Below are 25,232 nucleotides of genomic sequence, written 5' to 3'. Positions count from 1 at the left end.
GACTTCCTGTGTACCTGTGAGGTGTGTCAGGCCCAGTTCTTGCAGGCCGAGCAGCCCGCCCTTCTGGTAGTTGACCATCACAGCCAACGCGTACTTTTCCTCATACAGTGTGGTGCCTCTGATGACACGCAGGTGGTCCAGAGGCATGCGGCTGAACTCGTTGACGGCAAACAGGATGTAGCCCGTTACCTCTCTGATGGACTGCAGGGTTAAAAGATAACGAGAAAGAGACATTAAATAAAATACAGGTGTTTAAAAAACAACTACTGGCTTCCCTCTGGTTTTGTTAGTCATAGTGATTGTTATCAGAGTCACAACCTGGCAGCAGGTGTGTTTTGCTTGTGTTGTTAGTCACCATGACTGTAGCACAGTGAGTGATTTAGCGAAGGGGACATAAATGAGCTCATTCTGCCTTTGAGACAGACATCATCCATTATAGACAGTGATAAATAACTCATATGAAGGATTGTTTTTGGCATCAGGTTAATCCGTATCCTTGTCTCGACTGGTTACCATGCAGTTTTTCTTAGTGACACATACACTGTGAAAGTCACAGCAGTAGTCTACTCTCTATGTATCTATTTCACCTTTATTTTACAGGGAAGTCCCGCTGAAGAAAACAAATTCTTTTACGAGAGAGACCTGGCTCAGGAAGCAGCCGAAACCATAACATATACAGTAAAAGTACATCAACACATCAGCGTAAAAGCAACTATTTCACACATCAATGGACATTAAGGTTTCTAATTTTAGATCTTTTTGCAGATTATTCCATGTCCAATGTGCATAGTAGGAAAAAAGCAGTTCTCACAGATCTATTAAAACCTGAGGTGCATTATAGACATGCTGCGATGCCTCTGTGTGCTCAAAGTCTCACCCGCAGGAAGGAGAAGTCTCTGGTGTGGTCCATCATGGTAATCTCAAGGTTGCCCATCACAATCTCACAGCCGGTGTACATATCCTTCATCAGGTTGTACTGGATATCTGCATTTCCCGTCGTGCTCAGAACATTCTGGGTGCCAGAACAAACTGGAAAAGTCAAGAATTTGCTCTTGTTAGTTCTCATGAAAATACCAACAGTGAATTGATTATCTTCAGTGTTGTCTGTGGAGCAAAAGCCTTGTATTGCTTACACCTTCACTTTGATCCAAACAGTATTAAGAACACATACATGAGCCACACTGTTACACTGGATCACATGTTCCTTCATCATCATAAATATTGGCACAGTGTTTTTTAAATAATGGACATAGCTACTGTGACATCACCCATCTGTTTGCAGATTCCTGTTCTGAAGCCTCAAGTTCAGGATTTTGGCCGTCGCCAACTTAGATTTTTGGAGCCAGAAGTGATCATATTTAGGCAAGAGGCTGGAGCTGCAGAGGAGCGAGGGATGGATCTGACTCATAGACTGTGTTGATGCCACGCAAACAGCCTGTCACTCAAAGTGGCCGCGCCCTTAATTAGAACTTTAAGACTTTCAGCTTTGATAAAATGTAAACCGGTGAGGAGGAGGCAAGGACAATATTAGCTTTAGAGTATGAAACCAATCTTTGTAGAGGGTTATAAACATGTTTATTTCTGCTATAAAGTTGGGCATTTTAACATGGTGGTCTGTGGGGACTGACTCACTTCTGGAGCCGGCCTCAAGTGGCCATTAGAGGAACTGCAGTTTTTGGTACTTCAGAGTTGGCTTCATTTTTAGTCTTGGAGGTTTCCACATGTTTTTTTTTTTGTTTGTTTTGTTTTTGTTTTTTGTTTTTTGTTCTTTTTTTAAATTGTTCCCAAGCACATGGCCTTGCTGCTTCACTGGCACACCAACTGTGTATTAATCCGCAGCTAAAAATAGTCCCCAGCAAATACAGCATTTACTTCAGTTTTAGTAATGTTTGATAAAAACTACGGTGCCCAGGAGGTAAAGGAAATTATGTCACATTTTTCATGAAGATGAAAGTGAGCTGAAGTGAAAAAGGAAGTTCTGGGTTTTGATCCAGCAGTAAGAAAACCGTTTTTAAAATCAGGATCAGAAATACGTGATTGATCCCCAGAGGGAAACTGGGTCATCTTACAGTTGCTTTTATATATATACAGTACAGGCCAAAAGTTTGGACACACCTTCTCATTCAATGCGTTTTCTTTATTTTCATGACTATTTACACTGTAGATTCTCACTGAAGGCATCAAAACTATCAATGAACACATGTGGAGTTATGTACTTAACAAAAAAAGGTGAAATAACTGAAAACATGTTTTATATTCTAGTTTCTTCAAAATAGCCACCCTTTGCTCTGATTACTGCTTTACACACTCTTGGCATTCTCTCCATGAGCTTCAAGAGGTAGTCACCTGAAATGGTTTCCACTTCACAGGTGTGCCTTATCAGGGTTAATTAGTGGAATTTCTTGCTTTATCAATGGGGTTGGGACCATCAGTTGTGTTGTGCAGAAGTCAGGTTAATACACAGCCGACAGCCCTATTGGACAACTGTTAAAATTCATATTATGGCAAGAACCAATCAGCTAACTAAAGAAAAACGAGTGGCCATCATTACTTTAAGAAATGAAGGTCAGTCAGTCCGGAAAATTGCAAAAACTTTAAATGTGTCCCCAAGTGGAATCGCAAAAACCATCAAGCGCTACAACGAAACTGGCACACATGAGGACGGACCCAGGAAAGGAAGACCAAGAGTCACCTCTGCTTCTGAGGATAAGTTCATCCGAGTCACCAGCCTCAGAAATCGCAAGTTAACAGCAGCTCAGATCAGAGACCAGATGAATGCCACACAGAGTTCTAGCAGCAGACCCATCTCTAGAACAACTGTTAAGAGGAGACTGCGCAAATCAGGCCTTCATGGTCAAATAGCTGCTAGGAAACCACTGCTAAGGAGAGGCAACAAGCAGAAGAGATTTGTTTGGGCCAAGAAACACAAGGAATGGACATTAGACCAGTGGAAATCTGTGCTTTGGTCTGAGGAGTCCAAATTTAAGATCTTTGGTTCCAACCGCTGTGTCTTTGTGAGACGCAGAAAAGGTGAACGGATGGATTCCACATGCCTGGTTCCCACTGTGAAGCATGGAGGAGGAGGTGTGATGGTGTGGGGGTGTTTTGCTGGTGACACTGTTGGGGATTTATTCAAAATTGAAGGCACACTGAACCAGCATGGCTACCACAGCATCCTGCAGCGACATGCCATCCCATCCAGTTTGCGTTTAGTTGTACGATCATTTATTTTTCAACAGGACAATGACCCCAAACACACCTCCAGGCTGTGTGAGGGCTATTTGACCAAGAAGGAGAGTGATGGAGTGCTGCGGCAGATGACCTGGCCTCCACAGTCACCGGACCTGAACCCAATCGAGATGGTTTGGGGTGAGCTGGACCGCAGAGTGAAGGCAAAGGGGCCAACAAGTGCTAAACACCTCTGGGAACTCCTTCAAGACTGTTGGAAAACCATTTCAGGTGACTACCTCTTGAAGCTCATCGAGAGAATGCCAAGAGTGTGCAAAGCAGTAATCAGAGCAAAGGGTGGCTATTTTGAAGAAACTAGAATATAAAACATGTTTTCAGTTATTTCACCTTTTTTGTTAAGTGCATAACTCCACATGTGTTCATTCATAGTTTTGATGCCTTCAGTGAGAATCTACAATGTAAATAGTCATGAAAATAAAGAAAACGCATTGAATGAGAAGGTGTGTCCAAACTTTTGGCCTGTACTGTATACATAGAAAAATGATATATATAAAAATAGAAAAAATAATAAGTATGTAAAAATATTTGTATTTCCCCCAATACACAACTACAGTGTAAATAAAAAATAAAAATGCTGAGAAATGGGATCTGCAAGTGCGTTAGATATAAATACAAGAATAGAATTAATAAAAATTAAATAAGGACATTAGTTGAAACAACAAGCAAACAAACAAAAACTATAACAGCCTGGAAACAAGTGGAACACATGCGTCATGTCTAGATACGGACTGTAGTTAGTCTTTTCATCAGATTTGGTGTCTGTAAGAAGAATACAGAATAACAACAGCTCAGCCCTTTAACAAACATTATTTCACTCATTGATTTTAACAGACAATTTCCCATCAGTCTTCAGGAGTATACTAGTTTATATATCTTTGCCCAGTGGTAATGAAGAGGATTAGTACCACCAAAGTCAAAAAGAAGCTGATGTTCACACAGTGGCATCACAATACAATAAAACTATGCACATTCTGTTAAATCATTTATGAGGACAGAGCGTAAGTTCTTATAAAGACTGTTTTATGCCACTTACAACAAACCACCAAGTTCTGCTCGCACAATATCAATGAATGTACTGTAACAGAGGGAAACAAGCCGATGATTGTACACAGGGCATGTCCGTCTTTGAGACAAACATACGAGGCCTTGTTTATGGTCTGTGGGAGTTCAGCCATTCAGCGTCACTTGAGGGCTGCTTTGCTATTCAAATGTCAGAGAGGAGAGAGGCAGCAGAGAGAAAATGGAGGGACAGAGAGGACAGAGACTGTTGAACTCAGCGTCAATACTTTGCCTAAAAATACAAACATACTTGTGTAATGAACACATTGTGATAAACACAACATGTCCGCATAGTTTTGCCTGCTGTGGTTTTCAATGGTCTCTTCAATGGCTTCTGCAAACAATATTTTAAGAAATGGTGCACTTCCAATTGTGACATATTGGGGAGGATATGTTTTAAGACGACAACGACCTCCTGCACAAAGCAAGATCCACAAGGTTTTCTCCGTTTGGTGTGGAGGAGCTTGACTTGCTTGCACCCGTCCAACACCTGTGGGATGAATTAGACACCCAACTGCAGGCTCAACATTAGTCTCTGGCCTCATTAATGTTCTTGTGGCTGCATGAGAGCAAATCACTGCAACCAGCTTCATAATCTTGTGGAAAGCCTTCTCAGAAAAACAGTGGCTTTTACTGCAGGACATGAATCCCTAACGTTCAACAATCATAAATCATCCAGGTGTAACATTTGAACATCCAGATACTTTGTAAATCTGCACATACAAAGACAGTACTCATTCCCAGCCAACTAAAAATTTTCTCACTTCCTACTATGCTGATATTTTGGTTTTATTTGGCAAGATTTTGTGCCTCTAAGATGGAGGTGTAAGGAATTTTGTTTGTAGTGCTCACAGCATTTGGGAAAGAAAACTCAACAGCAACAGTGTCAGCACTTTTCATTCAGGGGTTATTTCTTCTTTATTACGCAGCTTTGTTGAATGCTTCATTCAGATTGGTCATTTACAGCATTTTATGGGCTGTCGTTTGACTGTTTATTGCTGTTATAAATGACAGACCTTTGCTGTGGACACAGTCCTGATCAAAGACGCCTTGTGGAAGCAATAAAATCATTTTTAAATCAAAAAAATAATTCTTAAATCAATCTTTTGTGTTGAATTATTGATTTCTTTCATAATCAGCCATGCGATAAAGGGCATAGATTACAGCGAATGTGTCATTAGTGTGAAATAAACCCTTCCAGGTGTCCTGCGTCAGGGGTTTATTTCACAATGATGACCCACTCGCTCTACATTATCCCTTACTTAGAGTGTTTGAAGGGAGTAGACTTAATAGGAAACTTTTAGATGTGCTTTTAATTCTTTAAGCACCACAAAACCCATTCACCTTTATTTCACTGGGGTGGTGACATTTTTTAAATCTCAAAGACTACTGAAACTAAAACTATCTGCATGGCACCACCAGAGGCAACAATGTTTTCCCTTTCCTTTGGGTGGACTGACCCTTTAACCTCAGCCTAAGCCACAGACTAGACCAAGCATAATCATGAACCAGTCAACTCTCGTTGGCTTGTTGCTGGTTTTGTTGTACCCAGTAAGGATCTGAGGAATGTTTTTGTTAAACCACACTCACACACATGAAGCGTGCTTGACAAACACATTCCTTCTACTGACATCGAGTCAAAATATAGAGCCCAGCAGAACAACAGGATCAACAAGGGCATGAAAGGGCTAATGATTATTAACCTCACAAGGCCCAGCAGGGGAGTCAAAGCTCAGTGTGTGTGTGTGTGTGTGTGTGTGTGTGTGTGTATAGGAGAGATGAACGCACGTCCTACATCCATAAAGTCCTGATAAGAGTCACTTTATTGTATTTCTGAGAACACCAGGCTAACAAGGACTGGCTGCGTACCATATCATATTGTGTTAAAGGATCTGTTCCATAAAATAAAAAACAAACACATACACTCTCCTGCATGATATTTTTTGTTTCATCCTGTGTGGAAAGTCCTGCTGACACTTCAATACAACAGAGGTGAAAGGAATTTTGTTTATGATACTCAAGGCTTTCTTTACAGAAATAACGTCTTACTCATATTGTGATGTCTGTGGATTATTAACAATAACCAGGACATTAGTTCCTGGGAAGACACATTGCTTTTTGCTTCTTTTGATATCAGTTTTCAGTTTGTCAAGCAACACAAACACAATTCACACTATAGTTTAATGGAGCATGTGTCCAGGTTTTGTGTCAGTGTGGCTATCAGGAAGGGGAAGTTGTGTTTTTGTTGTGATTTTGTCGGGTAAATTAACCTTTTAAAGGGGATTCCTACTGATTTTTTAACACTCATCATCAGTTTTCTCATCAAGGGGAGTTCTGCTCAGCCTGAGAAAGCAGTTAGACAATGTCTGTTTGTTTTCTTGAGGGGACTTTTTACAGCCTGTGTCATTTGGGTAATCCAGATTTACTGAGATTTACATCTTTAATAGAAAGTGTTTCAAACTGGGGGCATGGAGTTTAAAGAAAGATGTGAGTTTTTACAGGCAGACAGGGTCTAATTTTGTGTTCAAATAAAAAGAATGTAAAGAACAGGGAAAGTTCCAGTTATCCCAGTGTGGGAGCTTTAATACATAATTCCATTCCATTCATATCACATAATATTCTTAATTAGTTATTTTAATTTATTAAATAGTGGTGGTAATGTGTTGCCAAGTGAAACCTGTTAAAAAAAACAGTGTAAAGCTCCTTTCAAATTAGTTGAATCAACAGGTGGAACAGTATCTAAACCACAGATATGTTACATAATGTATGTTATTATGTAGCAGGCATGATGAAACTTTACATTTCTTTGCCTTTAAACAATGTTGTGATTAACGTGTGGTTACATTTAGGCACAAAAACACTTGTTTATGGTTAGGAAAAATTCATGTTTGGCTTAAATTACCCAATTTTGGTGCCATAATTCTGGCTACTAACACAGCAACATCTTAGTAAAAAACAACTACTTTTCATGCGGTGTCTCAGGTGGACACACAGCAGCAGGTTGCTAAAATACACTGATGTTTGGTGGCTAAAAAGCTGCTTGAAAAACAGCAAAAAACAACCAGTGTTGTTGTTTGTTGGTCACCAACAGCCATCCCACCCAGGTGTCACACCATCTACCCTCTCCTCCACCCACTGATGACAAAATAAGCTCATACATCACTGTAGAAATGTTGATATGTTTCATATGAAATTGAATTTGTAATGTATCTGTGGTTTGCAGAAACATACAATGCCAACATTGCAGATCAGAATTTAGTCATCTCTAAATGATGAGCTGATTTCTTTCTGATGAGACAAAGCCATCAACATCTAAACAGCTGGCAACATAAGTGAGTACACCCCACAGTGAACATGTCCAAATTGTGCCTGAAGTGTCAATATTTTGTGTGCCAACCATTATTATCTAGCACTGCCTTAACCCTTTTGGGCATGGAATTCACCAGAGCTCACAGGTTGCTTCAGGAATCCTCTCCCACTCCTCCATGATGACATCATGGAGCAGATGGATGTGAAGACACCTTGTGCTCCTCCACCTTCAGCTTGAGGATGCCCCACAGGTGCACAGGTGAGTTTAGGGCTGGATACATACTTGGCCAGTCCATCACCTTCACCTTCAGCTTCCTCAGCAAGGCAGTTGTCATCTTCTAGGTGTGTTCTGGGTCATTATCATGTTGGAAAACTGCATTGCAGCTCAGTTTCTGAAGAGGGGCGATCATGCTCTGCTTGGAATTCATGTTTCCCTAAATGAACCGAGCTCCCCAGAGCCGGCAGCACTCATGCAGCCCCAAACCATGATGCTGCCACCACTATACTTGACTGTAGACAAGGGACAGTTGTCTTGGTGCTCTTTCAGCATGTGTGGCACCTTGGTGAAGAGCACCAAGACAACTGTCCTTTGTCTACAATCAAGTATAGTGGTGGCAGCACTCATGCAGCCCCAAACCATGATGCTGCCACTGGCTTCTGCTGCATCCGGTTTGACCACATCTTTTTCTTGCAGGTCCATCAAGTTAAATCTCTGGAGCCCACCTTAATGACATGTCTTAACATTTAGCAGGGTTCATATATTAGATTTCCCAGTTTGCTTCATGTCAGGGTTATCATATTGATATGGAGTGACTAATTTGCTTTCAGGAACATTTGCTCCTTAAAGAGCGATTGAATTGAAATGATGTCAGTTTATGAGCTGTTCAAGGGTGACGCTCTTTATCTACTCCACCTTAGTTAAGCTATCGGTGGATGACTTGTTGTTGACTCTATACTGTTTGAATTGCCTATTGGGAAATACTTGAGAACATCTGCGCACGTATGTTCAAGAACCTTCCACATGCCACAGTATGTACATTATGCATACAGCTCAAGCACAGCCCACTCTCGAGGGGGACGAACCGGTTTGCACACATGCATTACAGTATGTGACAAAATGGTATGTCAACCATACAGACAATGCACAGGCTGCAGCTGTAGATGCTAAAAATCTTAACAAGCTGAGTGGGTTTATTCTGTCAAAGGAGGACTTTCAGTGTTGGCAGATGGATGATGGAGAAAAGCACACACACATTAACACACACACACACGCACACACAATGGGCCTATTTGAAAGAGTGCAAAACAAGTGTCACAGTGCATCACGACATGCGGCCAAGCCTCTATCTGTCTGCACTGACACTTTACTCCCTGTGTGTCTCCTCACTCTTCACAGACTGCAGCATGTCCGCCTCCCTTATTCCATCACCAACTATCATATACAGCAAATGAACTGAAAGCAAAACGGTCTCATTGTCCTCGGCACTAAAGTGTAACCTAACACATGACGAAAACATTACACAGATCAGGTTCAGCTGTTTTTTTTTTTTTTTTTTTCCATTCGTCTGCTACCAGGGTTTCAAAAAGGAGAGAGAAAGAAAAGAAAGGAGGGAGGAGGAGATAAACAAGCTCAATAAAGCGGTTGAGACGATGACTGAAGTAAACAGAAACTTGGCACAGGATGTGCCAGAGATTACTGCATACCTCACAAGTGAGTGCACGCACACGCGCACGCTCGCAAGCACAAAGACAGACACCTGAGCACATGAACTATTTCATTTCATGGTGCATTCACAGGTTCACAGCCAGAGGTTGTGTATAAATGAACTCTATTCTTTGTTAGTCAATGTGCAGAACTTTAGTGAGCAGGCTGAGGCCAACTTAGAGTCACCTAATATCATGCTTTGGCAACAGGAGCGGCAGCATATTTGCTTTTTGATGCATTGATTATGTGGATGTCACACCTGTTAAAGTACAGAAGCAATTTAAAGAGGGAACACCTACTGTTGTTTTATTAAAAGATATGAATTCATGTTTCACTCTGAGGTGTTCACACTTACAAGCTGAGCCCCCTGTGACGTATCACACACGTTACACTGACATATGCACTGTTTTCTCATGAGGATTTCTGTGGAATAAGAATTCACTTCCTGCTGCCACTACAAATGTATTTAAAAATCAGAGTACTGCAAGCTGGCAATACTTGTCTTTATTCACAACCTGAGATATGTGTCCCTCTTGTGCTTCATAAGCATTTTTTCTAAACATGCATCCTGCAGAAAAGTGCAACAAGGATCTAAAATGACAACAGGATTTTAAGTTTAACATAAAAAAGACACCTGAATGACCCCAATCGCACGACACAACTATGTTATCATTATCTACGGGTCAGTTAAGCTCTTTTATTACGACTGATACGTTCTTGCAAAGGTTGGTGCACAGGTCCACCTTTCTACATCTGCATAACAACATGGCAACCTCTTTTATAATTGCCTGGTTACTGCACAACAAAATCCTGCTCGACAACTCACTTAAAAAGCAGGTGATGAGAGTAAATGCTGCTTTGACGTGGAAATATACTTTTGAAATTCTTGTAGATGTCTACAGTTTATTTCAAGGGACTTGACCAGTAACTCTGAACAAATGTTTCATTCTCAAGGTCTGCATCAATGCTCCTCTTCAATATAAAGAATGCCACATGGTTTAGTTTGCATTGTACTTTGTTACAGAGTTAAGGAAGTGTTTACAGCATTAGTTACACTGCAGAATCTCTTCCAAACAATCAAGTGTTCCTTCTCATGTGATCAAACTGTTTCATAATTTCAGTGTTAGGTTCAGGTGCCAGAGGCTGTGTCACCTGAGCATCAGCTGCCCAAAGACTGATGATCTTGTGTTCATGTTGTTTTTCTAAGTCTCAAATCAACACTTGGTTCACCTGCAGCCAAGTGACGGCAACAACAGCACAAGGTCAAAGTTCACAGAGTCTTGCTGAGATTCAAATCACAACACCTCTCTCTGCCTCAGACATGTCACTACACCCAGTGGTGGGAAGTAACTGAGTACAATTACTCAGAGTCAGAGGCATAGATTTCAGGTGAGGTCACAGGTGACATGTCCCTCTCAGGGTTTAGCACATGTGCATTTGTCACCCCCTAAAAAACATTAAGGTAGCAGAGGACTTTTAGTGTGACAAAATTAAATGTGTTTTAACCATAAATTTATGCAGGAAAAAACACAAATGGGTGCATAAAAAATAACCAGAATGCAGGAAATGAAGTGTTTGTCGCTCAGAATTTCCTGGAGGTGGACTCCAAACCCTCCATTTCATATGTGTCTCCCCAAATGTTGAAACTAAATCTAGGCCTTCGGTCAGACAATTTTGACTTACTTCACTATATATCAGAGAAAAGTACTGTACTTTTTACTTCACTACATTTACTGGAGTCACAGAAAGCAACTAGAGCTTCAAGAGAAAATTAATCTGCAGCTGTTTTGATGCTTAATCTATTTTTCTTTTATAAAAACAAAAAAGCCTTTACCTTCAGCTCCCCAATAATTTTACCACTTAAAGCAGAACTTTTACTTTAATTACAGTATTTTTCCATTGTGGTAGGCCTATTGCTACATTTACTGAACTAACATCTGAATACCTCTCCCACCTCTGGTCACACTGAGTAAACACAGATTTAGACATATCAGAGGTTAGGTATTTTCCATTTTAGGGTAAAGATCTTCTGGACTGTGGCTGTCAGTCAACAGGCGCTGTAAGGTTGGGCTCCTCTGTCGTAAAGCCTTGAAACAATTGAGACAAACATGATAAAGCACACACAGAGTCCCAGAGTCGTGGGAGAGGTGCAGGTGACTCATAGCAAACTAGTTCTACGTGTGCGGAACAGGTTCTCATGTCTGTGGTTTGTGAGGGAGGACAGGTGTTTTCATCAGAGCAACGAGAGTAGTGAGCAGCTCTGATCCGTGTGTTCAGAGGGATTTGTTACATATTCCGTGCGCGTGTGCGTGTGTGTATGTGTGTGTGTGTGTGTGTGTGTGAGCCCACCTCCTTCTGTCTGCGCGCTGCACAGTTGGAGAGCACACGGCAGCAGCAGGACGCACAGCACCTGCTGCACCTTCCTCTTGACGGCGGTCATCCTCATTGTAATTCCCGTGCCGGTGACGTTTTAAACAAACATTCCCGTCATATTAATAAAATGAAGTTTGTCCTTTTCTCATCAAAAATCGTCCTCGGTCGATTCAATCCAAAATAGAGTCCATTAGAAACAGTAGTTGGATTAATCCAGATTGTTCCTTCGTTTTCTTCTAATATTCAAATGAAGAAGTTAATCCTCCCAGTAGCGAAAACCTGTTTGTGTTTTCCCTGTTTGACTTTTAACTGAGCCGTAACTTTACAAGCCGCCCGCTCCGGTCCGTGTGACAGGAATCACTACAGCTCAGTGATTGGAGAGCAACGCGCAGCCAATCAGAGGCGGGAGCGTCTGTTTCTCTGGCACTGATTTATCTGGGAGGGCCCTGCCTGCAGCCACAGGACCTGCAAAACGTGGTAGCCCGATGCAGTCCTTGTAAACACCTTACAGGATGCAGCAGCACACATTGTAAGTTTCATTTCCCCGTATCCAGATGGGAAACATGAGGATGCTTTCTGACAGGATGCACATGGACAGATGCAACCAGGGTCAGCAGGAGTCACCACAGACTTCAAAAAATGCTCAACCCTCGATGATTTAGGTTTATTATAAATAGTTCTGTGTGCAAATAGTTTTGAAGAACTCATTTTGTGAAATGCAGATATGAATAATTCTTTAAAGGGACAGCTCTCTCCCAAATCAAATACACATATCTCTCCTCTTACCTGCAGTGCTGATTATCAGTCTAGATTGTTTTGGTGAGTTGTTGAGTGCTGATGATATCAGCCATAGAAATGTCTGCCTTCTCGCAAATGTAGTAGAACTAGATGGCACTCAGCTTGTGGTGCTCAAAGTGCCAAAAAAATACATTTGAAAAACTCAACAGCAATGTCTCTTTCCAGAAATCATGACTCTGTTACTCAAGATAATCCACAGACCTTGTTGTGAGCAGTTTCATGTAGGAACTATTTTCTTTCTCCTGAGCTACACCCAGTGCTGGACCTAGCACAATTGGTGCCCTGGGCAAATTTCCCCTGGTGAGCTATAGCTAACACTACAGTTAAGCCAAGGGGGATGCCATTAGTGTTTACATCTCGCACTGTGACAAGCAAGAGCCTCTTGTCCATGAGTAGATGCACACTTTCTTCTGCGTGGTGATACAGCTGGTAGGTGTAGTTCATGAGACGGAAAATAGTTTCTGCATAAAACTGCTCAAAAAAAGGGCACGACACTGCTGTTGAGTCGATTTCTCTTTTTTTTTTTTTTTTTTTTTGGCACTTTGAGCACCACAAGCCAGGCGCCATCTAGTTCCATTATATTCAAGAGAAGGCAGACATCTCTACGGCTGATATCTCCAACAATCTGTTACTCACACCAAAACAATCAACACTGAAAATTAGCTCTACAGGTAAGAGGAAAAATATGAATGTTTGATTTTGGGATGAATCGTCTCTTTAAGTGTGCACAAAAGGCCAAATAGATTGAATATGGAAGACTCTGGATGTCATAGTGCACAGTGGGTTGCAGTAAGTCATTCATGTAGCACTTTTCAAAGCTAAAATGCTTCTTGATAAAAAGCACTGAATATTAAATCTGACTAAAAAGAGATTAAGGAGCAAAAAATAAAATAAAACAGAAGTCTTTATGACATGATACTCAAGAAAAAAATGCAGGTGCTCTTGAAGGCAAGGGTCAGCACATGGGAAGGAAGAAATTAACTGAAGGGACTCAGGCATGGGGCGGGAACAAATGCATTTGAATTAAAGTACAAAGCCTTTATTCCAAAATATGGCTGCTTACATTAAAGCACCAACCGATTTCAACCAAAAGGTCTTCGTCAGGGTGCAAAAGGGTGTCGAGCAAAACCTTTTTATAAGCTTGGTAGAGGGTGTCACAATCCTGATTAATAAGTGAGCACAGGTGGGTGACAGCAGTGGATTACAATGAGAAGCCATTCTGAAGGTGACACGGCTCCACAAGTGAAAAAGAAAGAAGCAACAAGAAGAAAAAAAATCTTATTACAATACATATTAAGAAACATCAGTTAAAGTCCAACCTTGTGGTGGAATAATGAGGGGTAAACTATTCCAAAGTTTAGAGGCAAAGACATCAAATCCTTTATCTTACTTTATTTTAAGTGGAGATCTGGGAAGATGCAGAAAAAAAATATACAGAGGAGAAAGATAATTTAATATTACATGTTCCAAATATACAAAGTTTAAGACATATGGGGGATCTGGACTGAGCATGTGGGACGACATGCAACAAGGTTCCCAAGTCACAATCAAACCAGGGACTTTGTGTTAACGTGGCACCTTGGGGATGATCAAAAATATTCATGTACTATCATGTGTGTGATTTTTGGTAACACCATGTGAGGCTGAGTGAGCTCATCTACATGTCAGACCACTGCTCTCAACAACTGCACTGACTCTCAGACTTCATGTGCAGAATATCCTGCACAGCAGGGTGAACCTGTGCAGGCTGACACACTTACTCTTACATTTGTCTTACATTTGATGAACACTGGAGTGAATGTGTTCTTCTAACACTTCACATTTTTGTGCTCACTCACTGTGAAAAAGCAAATGCAGATTGGAGGTATCATTACGGTCATGACAGGTGAGTCACTTCCTCTTCCCACGTCATAACCTTTAACAAAGGATGAATGAAAGGATCTTTTTCATTGCCCTGAAAAAATATCTATCATTGATCTCTAAAAACAACAGTAACCCCCTATATAAATCAAATCTCCTTCTGCTCCTCTGTATGTGTCACTGTGTCATGGTCTTCAGCAACATTTCTTACACCTGTTGTCTTAACAGTCAAGCTTTGACCCCTCCACTCCTTTAAGCAGGTGCCCTGGAAATGTATGATTATTTTATTGCTGTATCACTGAGTCGCTGCGTGATTTCACTCATGCACTTTGGACTGATTTGTGCGTCAGTTACTTGTTTGACACATTAGAATTACTGTAGACCAAGTCAAGGTGCACAGGAGGAAGTGTTTTTCTTGAAGGCAGACTTACTAGCCTACAGGTTGGGTCAGAATAACTTATCTCTTGTCATCACTTTAGTTTGTCACTCAAGCTCCACGCAAACATCGTCTGCCTGTAAGAGAGTGGGCGAGCCAGCTGAAGTGCTCCGAAGAAACTGGCCCAGCCTGCAGCTCCAGTCTCTCTGTCTCCCTCTCACACACAAACAAGCAATACAAACATGCTGTTTTTCCATCTTAACAGGTTTAATTACATACAATTATACATCTGACAAGAAAACATCTCCAGTTTGCCAGAAAGAGTTGTCATCTTCATTTCCAGCCTGAGTCACTTGAAATGCAAAGAAGGGAGTCTCAAACAAATGGTTAATATTTCACCACCACCAGGAAGTCATTCTCAAAAGTATTTCCTCACAGAAACAGACTGCTGAGGTTGTAGCATCACAAGTTGCCGTGGCAGGAGAACAGCAGCAGAGTCTCATCTGCACTTTAATTCTAAATAACAAAGCAGCACAGGGCACAGATAACACACGCACGCACACACACATATACACATATAGAGTGGCATGTTCAGCATTTGTCAGATTCTGTTGTTTTAATAAATGTTTCTGTTGTGTGTCTTAAAAATGTTCAGCTGCAACCAACGGGAACTAAACATCAGGAAAGTCTATTTGATCCAAATGTAATGTGTGTAAGCTGCGCTCAAACATGTGTGTTTTACTACTTCATCATAATTTCACCAAACTAAAGAAGAATTATATATTCAAATATACTCTGAGAGCTACAGAATAATAGATTTTGTTGTAAAATAAAAAATAGACAAAAAAATGCACCGCATATACATGACCATGTTCAAGATTTAGACATTCTGAGGTCACAACCAGACCAGTAATTTCTTTTTGATTTTAATATTTTTCCACGTTATCTGTTATCACTTTAATTTTTTTTTTAATGCTGTTTAATCTAATAACAGACGTTTCATGTTGGTCTAGACAGTGTTTTCTGGGAGTATTGCTGTCTGCCAGGAATAAATTCTGGTGGGCAAAATTGTCATTCATTATTTTTCTCAGACTAAAAATTGCCAACTTTAAAGGAAGACTTCATCCACAAAATGACCAGTTGTATATCAGTTACTTGTGCCATGTTACCTTGAATTCATGAAGACAATATTTTCTTGCTGCCTCCCCAGACTCCCCCAACTACAAACACAGGGGCGTAAGTATAGACAGTGCAGAGGCAGTGCGGTTGCACCAGGGCCCATGGGACATGGGGGCCCGTACGAGAGCAGGGCCTCCGACAGCGTGTTGGCCAAAGAACAGGTTCTTGTGATTGACTCAAATTGCCACCTCAGAAATAGACCCATGGTCAAAGAAGAACTCATGTTAAATTTAACAAAAGTGGGGCCAGCCGCTACAGATGTGGTCGTAAACGCAAACCCATTTCTGTCATGGTTTCTTTTTTCATTTGGTAAAAGAGTTAGTAGCAATCCATTCAACAATAAAAGTATGTTTACTTTACATAACTTTTAAAATCACAAATAAAGTATAAAGAAATATATTCAATTTAATGAATACTTTCATTTGGTATTTTTGCCATGTACAGATTTGCAGATGATTGCTGGGTAATATGTATGTTGATACTGTCCAATGTCAAGTCGTAGCTAGTTTAGATGCAAAATCTTGCATGAGGTCCCCTCATGATAACATGCACTGGGGCCTGTCCTAACTATGACACACCACTGTGCAAACATATTGAGTAACTTATTGATTGGGGACCATGTTTGACATCAAAACATCCATTTACAAACTCTTACACAAATAAAGCAGCAAAATCCAAGTCTCATTGATACTCAATATACTAAATACATCCCAGACACATGCATTTTCACCAAAAAACCCAAGTATTTAAAACTGAAATAGGAGTAAAACTTGTATATACTCTCTTCAAAGCCAGCAAAATACATGTGTTTTCAAAGTACTGAGCATACCACTGGATAAAATGAGACTTGGATTATACTGCATGAGTTGTGTGAGAGTTTATAAGCAGATGTTTTGATATAGTTTTACTGTTGTTAAATGTGGTTCAGAATCAAACAATAAATCAATATGTTCAGTGTAGAGGCATGCAAGAAAAACACATTCTCATGAATTTAAGGTAACACAATATGTCTAACAACTGATACACATATGGTCATTTTGTGGGTGAAGTGTTCCTGTAAGTGACACAGTGAGTCTGAAAAATACTGGTATTTCCCTTTCAACCACTGAGTTTTGTTGACATTGGCTTCACTTCCTCATTGATTTTGGGTCCAACAGACCCCACTTCTGCATGTGTATAAATAATCATGACTTTAAATCTAAGAGTTTTCTTTTCCTTTAAATACATGTCCGTTTAGGAGCTGTCACATGTCAAAAAAAAGTACCTTAAAAATCAATCATAACATATAGAGCAGACGCAAATCTTATTATTTTTGTTTTACAGTTTAAGTCTCTGGGAAAATGAAGAGTCAACGTTATAAATAAATATATATGTTTTAAATGTGTTAAAGAGGGCAAAACAGAACAAACTGAAGTAAAAAGTCACTACATGTAACTTTGATTTATATAATGCAGCTCTTTATGCTTTGAACAGCACTGATGAAGTGTTACTAAAGAGTGCCCTCCTCTGGTTGAAGCTTGTCACAGCAAGATCTCCTGTGCCTTTTCATTTACTTGTAAACATGGATATAACTAATGAAGTGTGAATATGTTATTAATGAAATCCATCAGTGACACTCACTCACAGCTGATGAGACAGGTCATACAGAAAATGAGTTTATTTGTAATACAGCAGAATTTTGTTTGTTTGTCTTACATCACATACAGATGTCTCCTTGCATTCAGCATTGAAACATGATCTTCACCGTTTTTAAATCTACTTGTGTAACTATAACGGTACAGAATGAATCATTGGAAGGGTTTTTTTTTGTAATTTTTGTTTTTTTTGTTTGCACTGATTATCATTGTTTCACAGACACAGTCTACATCAAAGTTTCTTTACACCCCAAAAGAAAACTAAAGAAATCTACCACCAAATGTGAATCGAGTAAACTGGCAAAACAAAAGGACAAAACTTTTGCCTGATCACCTTGAACTGTGGTGCAAAACCCGCCTCTCAAGGGCATAGAGAAATAAATCTGTAAATCATTCTTCATAGATAAATATATGTGACTTGAAATCAGAACCGGACTAGCTGAGAAATCAATTAGAAGTTATCACTAAATATATAAGGCCACAAAACCCAAATGATCAAACTGATGATTGAACACAGCTGCTGAATATGAACGATGCACTCATACCTCGGTGGAGTGGATTTACAGCATGTTGTACTGTCACTGGTGTATGAGTAGTCGTACCCATGTATGGCACACAAGAAGTTGTTCTACTGACAGAAGTCTGTGGGTTCTGCTGGTATCAGTGGTGACGCAGGAACTGATGTGCTGATGAGTGAACTGATCTGCTTACCCTGCTTCCTTTCACATAATTATCACCGAAATAAAGGAATATGCATGTCAAATAAATATTACAGCCATTTATAGATTCATCAACAATATTCACATTCAGTAACACAGAGTTATCATCCCCCGATATGCAAGTCTGAGACGAAAACACAAGGAGCGAAGAGCAACCTGAAGCAGTTTGAGTACTCACACATGAAGGCAGACACGCAGCAGCTGTGCAGGTCATGTGTGTTGTGTTTTATATTCTGCTTTCACATTAAAAAGACCATAAAGCTGACTACACTGTGTTTAGCGCACGTTGACGACTAAATGCAGAAATGGGTGGTTTGGTTAGTTTCTGCATCCTACTGTAAAAACAGCACCAGAACACGATGATCAGAGAAAATCTACAAACAGCGTCAACATCCATGCAGCTCCGAGGATGGAAAGGTAGGCAACAATGTCAGCGAGAACTACTGGGATGCATGCATCTCGGCGGTCAGGGACGTGTTGTGCGTTTTAAAATATTTAAAAAGGGCGGCTTCGACGCTTTGGGTCGCCACATGGGGAGTAGAAACACGCCACGGATATCAAAAGAGTTCCAAAATGAGGCAGTAAGAGGACACGTGACAGGGGGAACTCCTGCTCTGTTGTCTTTTTCATGATTAATACTGACTGGGCCGCTTGCACCAACACACACAGGATGTGTGCACGCTCACACACACTTTATCTGAGTACCAAAGTGCCTCAGCATTGCTCACAAATTAATAGGTAGAATTATGATGACATGAAACTGCCAGCTGTGACTGTTCTCAAACATGGCTCTGTTAGGAAAAAAGAAAATGAAAAACAGGAAGTGCAACGGGCACAGAACAGTTCTTTGTTTGGATGACTGACAGCTGAAAGACATACATAAACAAAAAGTCCTATCTGACTCATTGCTGACTCAGTGGAGTCACACGTGACTTGGTACAGCACCTAGAGACGAACATACAGTACATTGCACCTAAGGACAAGAGGTGGACACAGGAAAAGCAAGTGTCTGCTGTGATTGCTTACGGTTAGTGTGCATTTATGTGTGTGTGTGTGTGTGTGTGTGTGTGTGTGTGTGTGTTTGGTTAAATATGAAGTACATGAGAATCTGATTTTAATAAGCACTGAAAACTATTAAGAATCTCAACAGACTGAAAATAAAAGCCTAAAATCCTCCCCAAACCCAGAATCTTGCTTTTCACCTATCAATCAAAACCCCTGTACCTAACTCACGCCCCCCATTCCCAAAACAAATAAAAACTTGGACGGGTGCTGGCTGCTTGTTCCAGTTTTCTTCTTATTTCTTGTTCTTCAGTTGATTGGCCAGCCAATCAAGACCCTCATAGAGGCCGTCACCGCTGGTGGCGCAGGTGGCCTGGATGTACCAGTTACGGTGACGCAGGGAGTGTAAGCCCAGCTTGTCTGTGATCTCTGCAGCGTTCATGGCATTCGGTAAGTCCTGTCAAAGAGGCGAGAGTTCAGTGAGGAGAGAGTGAAGAGTCAAGGGTAAGTGATCAGGCTTTAGTGTGACCCTGATAGTGTCAAAAATATCAATTTATCAATCCATATCTTTTCTGCATATTTGTAATGGTTTCAGTACTCATTTGCTGCAGTATTGACACACTGGTACCAGCTGCGCTTTCTCACTTTCTCTTAAGCGGGATTTAGGCTTCTGCATCGAATCAACGCTGTACCCTGACCCACAGCGTGACATGCACCTCCTCAAAAATGTAAATACATGTCGCGGTGACGCAGACCTCCGGCTATTTTTGTAAGCTGAAACCATTTCCCTCAGTGGAAACGAAGCTTTTATTTACTTTTATTTCACAGATAAGAAACAATAAATTGTGAAGACAATAAAGCCTCTACAAAATAGCCTTTTATGCCTTGTGTCAGATTTATCCTGGCTTCATATGAGCACAGGAAATCTCCACTTGTCGTTAGGCTAATTTATACAGTGTAAAATGCCATAGGCTTGTGCTAATAATATTAGCATGTTGCATTTGTTTGGAAAACGGGTTTAGCATAAGACAGTTTTTTTGTCAGTGAACCTTGTGAGCTGTAATGGAGCCAAATTTTGCCAAAGCCAAACCTTTGTTAAATGTTGCTGTTGTCCCTGGCTTCATATAAGTAGCAGGAAAGTCCACTAGCAGCTAGGCTAATTTATACAATGGAAAATGCCATAGGCTTGTGCTCAAACCATTAGCATGTTGCATTTGTGGGGAAAATGTGTCCAGCAAAAGACAAGTGTTTGTCTGTGAATGCTGAGAGTTATAGTGAAGCTGATTTGTGTACTTGTCTTTGAAATTGTCTCTATTAAGCCATGTTTAATGTGTGTTCTGAATCAACTAAACTTTACAGCACTTCACAGAAACCCCGCCGCTGACTAGTGTTTTGAAGGTGTAACTGCAGAGTGACACAGACACACCATTGCACACAACAGTGTACGCCACATGCATAGGCTCTGGATAGAGCTAACGCACAAGTCAGTGCTTTTCTTTTTCATGTATGATAGTAAATTAAATATTGTTGGATTTTTGATTGTTGGTCGGACAAAACAAGCAGTTTGTAGTTGTCACCTTGAGCTCTGAGTAGAGATGAAACAGTTTTGCAGTTTTGTTAAAATGTGCTGAAAAGTACTGATACACGCAGTGAAATCATTTCACCAAGTTTTATATTAAAAAACCACATATAAAATTAGCAGCACATTTTGTTTGCATCAACATTAAAATATAGCCAGTACCTCATGTACACCTTAATCTGCCTCAGATCTGCCTTAATATTAAAGCCTGTCTTTCAAATGCTTGCTGGAGTGTCTGTGTCACTGTAGATGAGGACAGGGGACCAGCAGCATCACTCTACACCCACTCAGTAAACAAGGGAGCAGCAAAACAAACCCACGTTGCATGTTGTGTCTGGGTTTGAGACTAATGCAAACTTTGGCTGATGCAGGACAATACTGTGAGTATTTAATCGCACAGTAATAAAACCTGGTTTAAATTATAATTTAAATTTGACATTGTAATACTAACAGTCTGGAAATTTATCGTGAAACCAGTAATCATTTCATTCAGAGCTCTGTGACATCGTGGGGGCCATTTTTCATTATTTTCTGACGTTTTATAGACCAGCACTTACTCAATGAATCCAAATGTAATAGGCAGATTAACAGAGTGGTGCAGGGACCTTTTTAGTAGGCCGACATGGAAGTTATCATCACCCTGGTTCCCTTAAAAAGAGCTAATGGGATTTTTTGATTGGATTTTGGATTATTGCAAAAAAGTTCATGACACTTAGATGTTTTGTACATAAGGTTAATCTTCACAAATGAACACCATTTTATGTTTTCTGAAGCGTAAATGCAGTCTGCTAACTTTAGGTTACAAACGAACTGCACCACAGTCACATGACTTCATCATTGCCACCACAACAAGGCTGTAGTTGTGTCGACAATATTGTTAGCAACCACCTTTTTCAAGACACTTTCAAAACTGTAGAACAAACATGAAAATCAGGCATCTAACCAAAAAACATTCAAAAAACCAACTGAATTCTAGACAGACTGCAGACTTTGTAATGTGCTTGCAGTCATACAGTGGAAAATTTAAAAGTAAACTTCAAAGTAATACCTCTGTATTTTGGGAATGAGACCTATTTGCATTCTCGTCAGGAATTTGGTGATAAAATTGATACCACACTCAAGTCTGTGCAGTGAACACAAGGCTACAGCCTGCAGGCGGTTTACTTACTGCATCTTAGCATAAAGACTGGAAACCGCTAGCGTGGCTCTGTTCAAAGGTAATAATGTCTGACTACCAGCTCCTCTAAAGCTTAATAATTAACATGTTGTATCTTATTTGTTTAATACATACAAAAATGTACAAAGGGTTGTAAGCCAGAGCAGGTTTTCATCATTTACCCGCAGTATTTCTCAAGTTAATATCATCTTTGGATTTAGGTTACAAATAATTACATCAGCCTGAAGAAGAATTTTATCTATGAGATACTAAGTGGTGCATTGATCTTCCAGTACAACCCTATTGTGCACTGATTTATTTGCAGTGTCTATAAAATGTGTGTATATATGCAGAACAGTTAGGGTGTCTTACCTGTTTGTTGGCAAACACAAGGAGGACAGCATCTCTCAGTTCATCCTCAGCCAGCATCCTCATCAGCTCCTCTCGTGCTTCGTTCACACGCTCTCTGTCGTTACTGTCCACCACAAAGATTAGACCTGAAACAGCGAGAGAGACAAACAAAATCCTTTTTTTTCTGAAGGAGAAGAAGAGGAAAGTCGCTGGTGTAACCCTATGATTAGCTCTTCTCACCCTGTGTGTTCTGAAAGTAGTGTCTCCAGAGGGGGCGGATCTTGTCCTGCCCACCCACATCCCACACAGTGAAGCTGATGTTCTTGTATTCAACCGTCTCCACGTTAAACCCTGAAAATAAGTGCATACAACATGAAAAGTAAACGTTATAGCAGGCCACTCATTAGTGTGCAGGACAATACTTAAATCTTATTTGGTCTGTGCACCTCCACCTACCAATGGTTGGGATGGTGGTGACTATTTCCCCCAGTTTGAGCTTGTAGAGGATTGTTGTTTTTCCTGCAGCATCCAGCCCCACCATCAAGATCCTCATCTCCTTCTTCCCTATGAGGCTCTTCAGCAAATTCCCAAAAATGTTCCCCATGATTCAGATGAAGTTCTTAAACTTCAGCGTGCGGCTACAATCCTGATTACAGATGCCTTGCTGCCAAGTTTCACTCGTCCAGCAGCAATAGATTACGAAGGAGGGCTGAAAGGAAACACAGCAAATGACCATTTAGTAATACTGTTGTGTGTGTAAACATCCAGTGATGGATGCAACAAACATGTTGGCATAGAGAGAGGATTATTAATAAGCTAAAGTGTCTGTGAGGCCTTTGTTAAATTACAACGAAGGGAACGCTCCATCCAACCTTCCTTTACTTTTCTGAAAAGACTGCACCACCATGCCAGACACTCTCACTTCTACATGCACAACCCAAGACAGGTGCAAGCTATGCTAATTGCCCACAGTCATCATCACAGAGAGGGTGAAGGAGATGCATGTTAGTGCCATGACTGCAGGCTGCAGTACAATCTGTTCAGACCCTTCTCGCTTGTTTTGTTTTTTTTCTCCTTCAAATGTTATCCTGCAACAACGCCAAGCCCTCAGAGCATATGAAAAATGTCCTACATTACCAGGCCTGGCTCAAACATATCCAATCACAAACCTGGACTAAAAGAGGCAGAGAAGAGCACATTTTCACGAGTCGGCAGTCTAGTTGTGCCGTGTTTTGCAGATATAGTTGTCAGTAGAGCACGGGAGCAAAAATACTATTGCAGTGTCCAAAAATACTCTCTTAAAGTGAAACTGCACACAACAGTCCACTTGCTATCTTATCTATCCTTTCAACCACATTTTACGAGCCTTATGGTCAGGTGGATTTCATTTCAGCTAAGTTGTTTCATTAATTGTCATCATTTGAAGTGCTGAAGAGCTTCAGAGGTCAGAAACCAGGTTGGTATTACACATTTATATTTCTTTTCAACACACTGAATGTTTCCAATAGAACAAAATGTACCTGTAAAGAATGCAAAGTGATGTGTTCAAGGTGATGTGTTATGTCCCCAATCAATGTCTTCTTCATGCACTAACACATCTTTGGACATTGCGGTACATTGTGGGGTATGTCAAATGTAGTGATTGCACATACTCTGAATTATAAAGTGTGCACTTGCTATATTTCAGTGTAGAATAGAGACATACATGCTCATCATGTGCACTGACATCATCGTCATATGACACTATTGGTGGATTGAGTGGACTAATAGACTCAACTAAAGTGAAAAATAGAAGATGATATTTAAATAAATAAAGTCGTCAGTAGATATGAGGCTAGCTGCAGCCCTGTCCATGGTGCTGAAGAGGATCACCACACTTGTCACAGCCTGACCCCATCTCCTGTCCTCCCACAGATGGCTGTACAGGTTTAAATATGAGCTCTTACAATAGTGATTTAAGCTATGTGGGAGCAGGGCCACGATATGCCGGCCTGATAACGTTAATTCAACTCCGGGTGACTCAGGTTACGTTAGCCGGGAATGCTATGTAACGTTAACGTTACGGCTATCCTGCCGATATTAGCCGTTAACATCGGCCGAGGACATCTTAACGCGTTAACTAAAGAGACACACTTAATTTCAGCGACCGAGCTTCACCATTTCCTCGTTATGTTACCGGTTTTAAACTCGTTTATCGAGCTAGTTTAGCTCTAATCGACGAGACGTAACGTTAGCTTTCGTATCTGCCGTCCCGATCCATCCCATTCATCCATCCGCTTATCACCTCAGCGGACATCCTGCTGCCAGCGAGCCGCCCGCCCGCCGCACAACACCGAGGCTACACAACCGAAACAGGTCGGCCATCACACACACCTTGATCTAATCACCCGCCGGGACCTGCGTGTACACAGTCGGGTTGGTGTTGGTGCCAGTATCCTCACTTACCTCCGCCGAGTAGTCCTCTACTAAATGTCTAACGGTATTTTCCAGGGGACAACTCAGCAGTAAACGAGATCTCGCGAGACCTGAGGTTCAAATCAAATTGGAATGTTGTTGATAGTGGTTTTCAAAGGACGTCTGAACAACTACAGGTTTTGTATCATCAAACTGTTTGGGATATTTATATCAGTTTGGGAGCATTGTCACCTTAATCCTGATTTCCTAAAAATATTTTAATATATAAAAAACAGTGTCGCAGTAAAATGGGCTCTGCACAGGTAAAGGACTTTGGTCTGCCTTCTGTTTTTACAAGGCTACTGGTTATAATTTAATTACATGTCTGTGTGTCTACAGATCCAAGACTCAAATACTCCTTCAGACATGCATTTTACTGATTAGTTATGGACACACAATACAAAAATATCAGGATTTAGGCACCTGAAT

The 25,232-nt window shown here is 40.7% G+C and overlaps 2 protein-coding genes across 4 annotated transcripts in view; both read right to left on the bottom strand.

The window, feature by feature from the left end:
* The window catches only part of erbb3a (erb-b2 receptor tyrosine kinase 3a), a 28,495-nt gene extending 16,450 nt beyond the window's left edge, over nt 1-12,045 (bottom strand). For both annotated transcript variants that reach the window (XM_033626934.2, XM_078167844.1), the window contains exons 1-3: nt 11,672-12,045; nt 878-1,029; nt 15-201 (exon numbers count right to left, since the gene is read on the bottom strand). In XM_033626934.2, coding sequence (XP_033482825.2) covers nt 15-201; nt 878-1,029; nt 11,672-11,768 — 436 coding nt within the window. In that variant the 5' untranslated portion in view covers nt 11,769-12,045. The remainder of the gene's footprint in view (nt 1-14; nt 202-877; nt 1,030-11,671) is intronic.
* Nucleotides 12,046-17,550: 5,505 nt separating this feature from the next.
* arf3b (ADP-ribosylation factor 3b) lies at nt 17,551-24,902 on the bottom strand. Of its 2 annotated transcripts, none has more exons than XM_033627522.2 (5): nt 24,795-24,902; nt 22,806-23,058; nt 22,590-22,700; nt 22,371-22,495; nt 17,551-19,720 (listed from the first exon to the last, which is right to left on the bottom strand). In XM_033627522.2, exons 2-5 carry the CDS (start codon nt 22,951-22,953, stop codon nt 19,559-19,561), a joined length of 546 nt encoding a protein of 181 aa, XP_033483413.1. In that variant the 5' UTR covers nt 22,954-23,058; nt 24,795-24,902; the 3' UTR covers nt 17,551-19,558. The 2 variants fall into 2 exon arrangements, with proteins under 2 accessions (XP_033483413.1, XP_033483414.1); XM_033627523.2 differs by having other exon boundaries at nt 24,723-24,831.
* Between the last annotated feature and the right edge of the window lie 330 nt (nt 24,903-25,232).

Source organism: Epinephelus lanceolatus, chromosome 1 (genome assembly GCF_041903045.1).
Source record: "Epinephelus lanceolatus isolate andai-2023 chromosome 1, ASM4190304v1, whole genome shotgun sequence".
NCBI lineage: Eukaryota > Metazoa > Chordata > Actinopteri > Perciformes > Serranidae > Epinephelus > Epinephelus lanceolatus.
This window is presented reverse-complemented; position numbering and strand designations above follow the sequence as displayed.

What these genes read in the sequence shown, in the direction of transcription:
- arf3b (XM_033627522.2), bottom strand. Translation starts at nt 22,953, where the DNA reads ATGGGGAACATTTTTGGGAATTTGCTGAAGAGCCTCATAGGGAAGAAG. An exon ending in CTACTTTCAGAACACACAGG is followed by an intron (nt 22,496 to 22,589) that starts GTGAGAAGAGCT and finishes TCGCTGTTTCAG; the next exon opens with GTCTAATCTTTGTGGTGGAC. An exon ending in TTGTGTTTGCCAACAAACAG is followed by an intron (nt 19,721 to 22,370) that starts GTAAGACACCCT and finishes CCTCTTTGACAG; the next exon opens with GACTTACCGAATGCCATGAA.